We start from the raw sequence: 8,575 nt of genomic DNA, 5'->3' as shown, positions 1-8,575 counted from the left end.
ACAGAGACCGCTGCTGGGTAAATACTGTATTAAATACCCTGAGCACTCATAGAGAGAGACAGCTAGTGGGTAATTACTGAATTAAATACCTTGAGCACTTATAGTGAGAGACCGCTGCTAGGTAATTACTGTATTAAATACCCTGAGCACTTACAAAGTGAGACTGCTGCTGCGTACTTACTGAGTTAAATACCCTGAGCACTTATAACGGTAGACCGCTGGTGGGTAATTACTGAGATAAATACATTGAGCACACATAGAGAGACCGCTGCTGTGTAATTACTGTATTCAATACCCTGAGCACTTATATAGAGAAACTGCTGCTGGGTAATTACTGAGTAAAATACCCTGAGCACTTATAAAGGGAGACCACTACTGGGTAAATACTGTATTAAATGCACTGACCACTTGTAGAGAGAGACCGCTGCTGGGAAATAACTGAATTAAATACCCTGAGCACTTATGGAGAGAGATCGCTGTTGGGTAATTACAAAATTAAGTACCCTGAGCACTTATAGAGAAAGACCGCTGCTGGGTAATTACTGAATCAAATATCCAGAGCACTTATGGAGAGAGAGCACTGCTGGGTAATTAATGAATTAAATACCCGTAACACTTATAGAGAGAGATCACTGCTGGGTAATTACTGAATTAAATTCCCTGAGAACTCAGAGGGAGAGACTGCTGCTGGGTAATTACTGAATTAAATATCCTGAGCACAAATAAAGGGAGACCGCTGCTGGGTAATTACTGTATTAAATACCCTGAGCACTTATAGAGAGAGACCGCTGCTGGGTAATTACTGTATTAAATACCCTGAGCACTTATGGAGAGAGACCGCTGCTGGGTAATTACTGTATTAAATACCCTGAACACCTATAGAGAGAGACTGCTGCTGGGTAATTACTGTATTAAATACCCTGAGCACTGATAGAGAGAGACTGCTGCTGGGTAATTTCTGAGGTAAATACCTGAGCACTTCTAAAGGGAGCCTGCTGCTGAGTAATTACTGAGTTAAATACCCTGAGCACTTATAGAGTGAGACCGCTGCTGGGTAATTACTGAATTAAATACCCTGAGTGCTAATAGAGAGAGACCGCTGCTTGGTAATTACTGAGTTAAATACCCTGAACACTTATAGAGAGAGACTGCTGCTGGGTAATTACTGTATGAGATACCCTGAGCACTTACAGAGAGAGACAGCTGCTGGGTAAATACTGTATTAAATACCCTGAGCACTTATAATGGGAGTCCGCTGCTGGTTAATTACTGAAATAAATACCCTGAGCACATATAGAGTGAGACCGCTGCTGGGTAATTAATGAATTAAATACCCTGAGCACTTATAGACAGAGACCGCTGCTGGGTAATTACTGTATTAAATACCCTGAGCACTCATAGAGAGAGACAGCTAGTGGGTAATTACTGAATTAAATACCTTGAGCACTTATAGTGAGAGACCGCTGCTAGGTAATTACTGTATTAAATACCCTGAGCACTTACAAAGTGAGACTGCTGCTGCGTACTTACTGAGTTAAATACCCTGAGCACTTATAACGGTAGACCGCTGGTGGGTAATTACTGAGATAAATACATTGAGCACACATAGAGAGACCGCTGCTGTGTAATTACTGTATTCAATACCCTGAGCACTTATATAGAGAAACTGCTGCTGGGTAATTACTGAGTAAAATACCCTGAGCACTTATAAAGGGAGACCGCTGCTGGGTAATTACTGAGTTAAATACCCTGAGCACTTATAGAGTGAGACCGCTGCTGGGTAATAACTGAATTAAATACCCTGAGCACTAATAGAGACAGAGGCTGCTGGGTAATTACTGTAATTAAATACCCTGAGCACTTATAGAGAGAGACCGCTGTTGGGTAATAACTGAATTAAATACCCTGAGCACAAATAGAGAGAGAGGCTGCTGGGTAATTCCTGTAATTAAATACCCTGAGCACTTATAGAGGGAGACTGATGCTGGGTAACTACTGAATTAAATAACCTGAGCACTTATAGAGACCGCTGCTGGGTAATAACTGAATTAAATACCCTGAGCACAAATAGAGAGAGACCGCTGCTGGGTAATTACTGTATTAAATACCCTAAGAACTTATAGAGAGAGACCGCTGCTGGGTAATTAATGAATTAAATACACTTAGCACTCATAGAGAGAGACCGCTGCTGGGTAATTACTGAATTAAATACCCTGAGCACAAATAGAGAGAGACTGCTGCTGGGTAATTTCTGAGGTAAATACCTGAGCACTTCTAAAGGGAGCCTGCTGCTGAGTAATTACTGAGTTAAATACCCTGAGCACTTATAGAGTGAGACCGCTGCTGGGTAATTACTGAATTAAATACCCTGAGTGCTAATAGAGAGAGACCGCTGCTTGGTAATTACTGAGTTAAATACCCTGAACACTTATAGAGAGAGACTGCTGCTGGGTAATTACTGTATGAGATACCCTGAGCACTTACAGAGAGAGACAGCTGCTGGGTAAATACTGTATTAAATACCCTGAGCACTTATAATGGGAGTCCGCTGCTGGTTAATTACTGAAATAAATACCCTGAGCACATATAGAGTGAGACCGCTGCTGGGTAATTAATGAATTAAATACCCTGAGCACTTATAGACAGAGACCGCTGCTGGGTAATTACTGTATTAAATACCCTGAGCACTCATAGAGAGAGACAGCTAGTGGGTAATTACTGAATTAAATACCTTGAGCACTTATAGTGAGAGACCGCTGCTAGGTAATTACTGTATTAAATACCCTGAGCACTTACAAAGTGAGACTGCTGCTGCGTACTTACTGAGTTAAATACCCTGAGCACTTATAACGGCAGACCGCTGCTGGGTAATTACTGTGATAAATACATTGAGCACACATAGAGAGACCGCTGCTGTGTAATTACTGTATTCAATACCCTGAGCACTTATATAGAGAAACTGCTGCTGGGTAATTACTGAGTAAAATACCCTGAGCACTTATAAAGGGAGACCGCTGCTGGGTAATTACTGAGTTAAATACCCTGAGCACTTATAGAGTGAGACCGCTGCTGGGTAATAACTGAATTAAATACCCTGAGCACTAATAGAGACAGAGGCTGCTGGGTAATTACTGTAATTAAATATCCTGAGCACTTATAGAGAGAGACCGCTGTTGGGTAATAACTGAATTAAATACCCTGAGCACAAATAGAGAGAGAGGCTGCTGGGTAATTCCTGTAATTAAATACCCTGAGCACTTATAGAGGGAGACTGATGCTGGGTAACTACTGAATTAAATAACCTGAGCACTTATAGAGACCGCTGCTGGGTAATAACTGAATTAAATACCCTGAGCACAAATAGAGAGAGACCGCTGCTGGGTAATTACTGTATTAAATACCCTAAGAACTTATAGAGAGAGACCGCTGCTGGGTAATTAATGAATTAAATACACTTAGCACTCATAGAGAGAGACCGCTGCTGGGTAATTACTGAATTAAATACCCTGAGCATGGATACAGAGAGACCGCTATTGGGAAATTACTGTATTAAATACCCTGAGCACTTATAGAGAGTGCGATCCTGGGTGTGTCTGTGCGCCGAGCCCATTCTCCGCTCGGTGTGGATGTTCGTTAGCAACGGCGGAGGCCGCTCTCTTGACCGGTCCTTTCCTGAACTCTTACCCCAGGGGGCAATGACATCCCAATTGAGATGCAACGGAAGCCCTTGAGTTGGTCACTGAGGCGAGGCCTCAACCTTCCGAACAGGCAAGAGGCTAACTCCTGGGCCACAGGCCTCAGGGAGAGACACTAGGCCCGGCGGGGCCTACTCTAAAAGGTGGATCCCTCTCGTGGTTCGGCGTCTCCCCTCAGAGTATCCTCTGTCGTTCACATTTGCTTTTCTGTCTGCGACAGCTTTTTAGTTCAGGAAACTGTTGCAATTGTCAGTCATGACACAGCCTCCCAAGGGCTCTGTGATTCATTTCCTCCTGATGCCTGAGTCCTGGGGAGGACGCGGATTGACGTTCCAGTGAGTGCGCCCCTGCCCCAGGACTCACAGGCCCACCCCAGTGGCCTCACAACGAGGGGAGCAGTGGGGGTGGGGGATTGGGGGCGCGCGAGGTGTGAGAGTGACCAAAGGGAGCCGAGGCCTTGCACAGGAAAGGGAGGGGTGTGGGGAAGGGGAAGAGAGTGTTTAAGGTCATCACTCCGGACGACGGGGAGCATTGCGAACGGAGGGAGAGGGAGGAACAGCAAGATCCCAAAGACAAACCAAATTCCCACACAGGCCTGGCTGAGAGTGACACCCTTTCTTCCGTCCCGTGGGTCAGGTAGGACAGAGAGATAGTGGAGGGGGCGGGCGCTGTGGGAGGGTCAGTGCTGAGGGAGTGGGTGCTGTGGGAGGGTCAGCGCTGAGGGAGTGTGCACTGTGGGAGGGTCAGTGCTGAGGGAGCCGGTGCTGAGTGAGGGTCAGCGCTGAGGGAGTGGGTGCTGTGGAAGGGTCAGTGCTGAGGGTGCGGGTGCTGCGGGAGGGTCAGTGCTGAGGGAGTGGGTGCTGCGGGAGGGTCAGCGCTGAGGGAGTGTGCACTGTGGGAGGGTCAGTGCTGAGGGAGTGTGCACTGTGGGAGGGTCAGTGCTGAGGGAGCTGGTGCTGTGGGAGGGTCAGTGCTGAGGGAGTGGGCACTATGGGAGGGTCAGTGCCGACGGAGCGGGTGCTGTGGGAGGGTCAGTGCTGTGGGAGGGTCAGTGCTGAGGGAGTGGGCACTGTGGGAGGGTCATTGCTGTGGGAGGGTCAGTGCTGAGGGAGTGGGCACTGTGGGAGGGTCAGTGCTGAGGGAGTGGGTGCTGTGGGAGGGTCAGTGCTGAGGGGGCGGGTGCTGTGGGAGGGTCAGTGCTGTGGGAGGGTCAGTGCTGAGGGAGTGGGCGCTGTGGGAGTGTCAGTGCTGAGGGAGTGGGTGCTGTGGGAGGGTCAGTGCTGAGGGAGTGGGTGCTGTGAGAGGGTCAGTGCTGAGGGAGTGGGTGCTGTGGGAGGGTCAGTGCTGAGGGAGTGGGTGCTGTGGGAGGGTCAGTGCTGAGGGAGTGAGCGCTGTGGGAGGGTCAGTGCTGAGGGAGTGGGCGCTGAGGGAGGGTCAGTGCTGAGGGAGTGGGCGCTGTGGGAGGGTCAGCGCTGAGGGAGCGGGTGCTGTGGGAGGGTCAGTGCTGAGGGAGTGGGTGCTGTGGGAGGGTCAGTGCTGAGGGAGGGTCAGTGCTGAGGGAGCGGGCGCTGTGGGAGGGTCAGTGCTGAGGGAGTGGGTGCTGTGGGAGGGTCAGTGCTGAGGGAGTGGGTGCTGTGGGAGGGTCAGTGCTGAGGGAGCGGGTGGGGTGGGAGGGTCAGTGCTGAGGGAGCGGGCGCTGTGAGAGGGTCAGTGCTGAGGGAGTGGGTGCTGTGGGAGGGTCAGCGCTGAGGGAGTGGGCGCTGTGAGAGGGTCAGTGCTGAGGGAGTGGGTGCTGTGGGAGGGTCAGTGCTGAGGGAGTGGGCGCTGTGGGAGGGTCAGCGCTGAGGGAGTGGGTGCTGTGGGAGGGTCAGCGCTGCGGGGTGCCAGCTGATTGGTTGAACCCTGCCCAGTTTGTCTCCTTTCAGGTGATGGACGTCAATGGCACTCTGCTGGGCAACTGGAGCCTTTGGGACGAGGACTGGGGGAAGGAGGAGGAAGAGGACTACCGTGACCACCAGGAGGAGGCGCTGTTGAACCACACCGAGCCCATCAGGAAGTCCCTCACCGTCGTGTCCATGGTGGCCTACGCTGCCATCTTTGCCCTGGGCGTCCCCGGCAACATCGCCGTGTTGTGGATCGTGGGTTTCCTGATGGCCAGGCGCCCAGTCACCGTCTGGTTCCTCAACCTCGCGGTGGCCGACCTCCTGCTGTGCCTCACCCTGCCCTTCCTGCTCACCCAGTTGGCCGTGGACTACCAGTGGCCCTTCGGCCCCTTCCTCTGCAAGCTGCTGCCCTGGCTCACCGTGCTCAGCATGTACGCCAGCGTCTTCGTACTGACCGGCATCTCGGTGGACCGCTGCCTGGCGGCGCTGCTGCCTCTCTGGTTCCGCAGGCAGCGCTCTCTGGGCCGGGCCCGGCTCTCCTGCGCCTCAGCCTGGGGCCTGGCCCTGCTGATGTCCCTCCCCAGCCTCCTGTACCGGAGGACGGTGCAGTTCGCTGCCGGGTTCCCCGTCCGGTGCGTCGCCGACTACGGGGAGGAGCTGGGGCCTAGGCAGCGCGCCGTCAGCCTGACCCGCTTCGTCTTCGCCTTCCTGCTCCCCCTGGTGGTCATCGCCGCCAGCAACGGCCTCATCGCCCACAGCCTCTGGGCCTCCCGCTTCTCCCAGCCTCAGAGCCGGAGGCCCTGCCGCCTCCTGCTGGTGGTGCTGCTGGGTTTCTTCCTGTGCTGGACCCCCTACCATGTGGTGGGCCTGCTCCTCCTGTCCGGCGACTGGCGGCTCCAGCACTGGGCCCGGACGGTCGACCCCGCCACCACCAGCCTGGCCTACCTCAACAGCTGCCTCAACCCCTTCCTGTACGCCTTCGCCGGGCGCCAGGGCCGTGGGCAGCTCCGCAGAGGCCTGAGGGGGCTGCTGGAGGGCGCCTTCGAGGAGGAAAGCTCCCTGGACTCCACTCAGCCCAAGCCCACACTACCGACGGTCAACGAGAAGACAAAGACCTCAGGCCTGTAGCTCTCTGGATCGGTGGACCCGTCTTGTGTGACAATTTGACTCGGCCGCTCCCACCAGGACCTCTCCTCTGGATGCTCGGAAGTCTCCAGATGGCCAACTTAACACCCTCACCCCCACCTCCCTCTTTATAGGTACTCGAGATGGTCAATTTAACCATCCCCCAGCAACAACCTCTCTTTGTAAATCATAGAGTCATAGAGATGTACAGCACAGAAACAGACCCTTCGGTCCAACCCGTTCATACCGACCCAGATATCCCAACCCAATCTCGTCCCACCTGCCAGAACCCGGCCCATCTCCCTCCAAACCCTTCCTATTCATATACCCCTCCAAATGCCTCTTAAATGTTACAATTGTACCAACCTCCACCACTTCCTCTGGCAGCTCATTCTATACACGTACCACCATCTGCGTGAAAAAGTTGCCCCTTAGGTCTCTTTTATATCTTTCTCCTCTCACCCTAAACCTACGCCCTATATGCCCTACCCCTAGAGACATGGAAGATAATCCGAGGGTTAGATAGGGTGGACAGTGACAGCCTTTTCCCTCGGATGGTGATGGCTTGCATGAGGGAACACAGCTATAAACTGAGGGGGTGATAGATATCGGACAGATGGCAGAGGGAGTTTCTTTACTCAGAGAGTAGGAGGGGGCGTGGAACGCACCGTCTGCAACAGTAGTATACTCACCAACTTTAAATGGGCACTTGGCTATGAAATGGAGACCTGAGTTCTGGTTGCTGTTTTGACAACAATTTGAATTTAACCAACCAGTTTAAATTATGCCCCAGGATACTAAAACCCAATGAGTTTGAATTTATTGTTTTGCCAACCTTGAACAAATGACACGATCCAATGTTGGGGATATAAAAAAGTAAGACATTTTGAAAATTGGCGACAGAGCAATTGCTATGGAGAGAAACCCCGCCCCAGACATCCACACACACACTCACACATCTACACAGACACAGACACAGACACACACACACATACACACACACACACACACACACACACACATCTACACAGACACAGACACAGACACACACACACATCTACACAGACACAGACACAGACACACACACATACACACACACACACACACATCCACACACACACACACACATCCACACACACACTCACACACTCACACATCTACACAGACACCGACACAGACACACACACACATACACTCACACATCTACACAGACACACACACACAACCACACAGACACTCACACATCTACACAGACACACACTCACACATCTACACAGACACAGACACACACACACACACACACACACACTCACACATCTACACAGACACAGACACACACACACATCTACACAGACACACACAGACACACACACACACATCTACACAGACACACACACACACACTCACACATCTACACAGACACACATCTACACAGACACACACACACATCTACACAGACACACACACAACCACACAGACACTCACACACACATCCACACACATCTACACAGACACACACATAACCACACAGACACTCACACACACTCACACATCTACACAGACACACACACACACATCCACACACACACTCACACATCTACACAGACACACACACACACATCTACACAGACACACACACACATCTACACAGACACACAGACACACACACACACATCTACACAGACAGACACACACACACATCTACACAGACACACACACAACCACACAGACACTCACAGACACACACACATCTACACAGACACACACACAACCACACACACCCACACACTCACACCCACTCAGACACTCACACACACACGGACACACATACACACCCATACACTCACACAAACACACTCACAGCCACACACA

General features: G+C 51.4%; 1 protein-coding gene across 2 annotated transcripts; it reads left to right on the top strand.

The window, feature by feature from the left end:
- The first annotated feature begins 3,928 nt into the window (after positions 1-3,928).
- On the top strand, positions 3,929-8,129 carry LOC132813888 (C3a anaphylatoxin chemotactic receptor-like). Of its 2 annotated transcripts, none has more exons than XM_060823279.1 (2): positions 3,929-4,030; positions 5,621-8,129. In XM_060823279.1, the coding sequence occupies exon 2, from the start codon at positions 5,624-5,626 to the stop codon at positions 6,704-6,706; it is 1,083 nt and encodes a 360-aa protein (XP_060679262.1). In that variant the 5' UTR covers positions 3,929-4,030; positions 5,621-5,623; the 3' UTR covers positions 6,707-8,129. The 2 variants fall into 2 exon arrangements, with proteins under 2 accessions (XP_060679262.1, XP_060679261.1); XM_060823278.1 differs by lacking the exon at positions 3,929-4,030 and adding an exon at positions 4,145-4,331.
- The last annotated feature ends 446 nt before the right edge of the window (positions 8,130-8,575 follow it).

The sequence above is a fragment of the Hemiscyllium ocellatum genome, unplaced genomic scaffold (genome assembly GCF_020745735.1).
Source record: "Hemiscyllium ocellatum isolate sHemOce1 unplaced genomic scaffold, sHemOce1.pat.X.cur. scaffold_518_pat_ctg1, whole genome shotgun sequence".
Classification (NCBI taxonomy): Eukaryota; Metazoa; Chordata; class Chondrichthyes; order Orectolobiformes; family Hemiscylliidae; genus Hemiscyllium; species Hemiscyllium ocellatum.
This window is presented reverse-complemented; position numbering and strand designations above follow the sequence as displayed.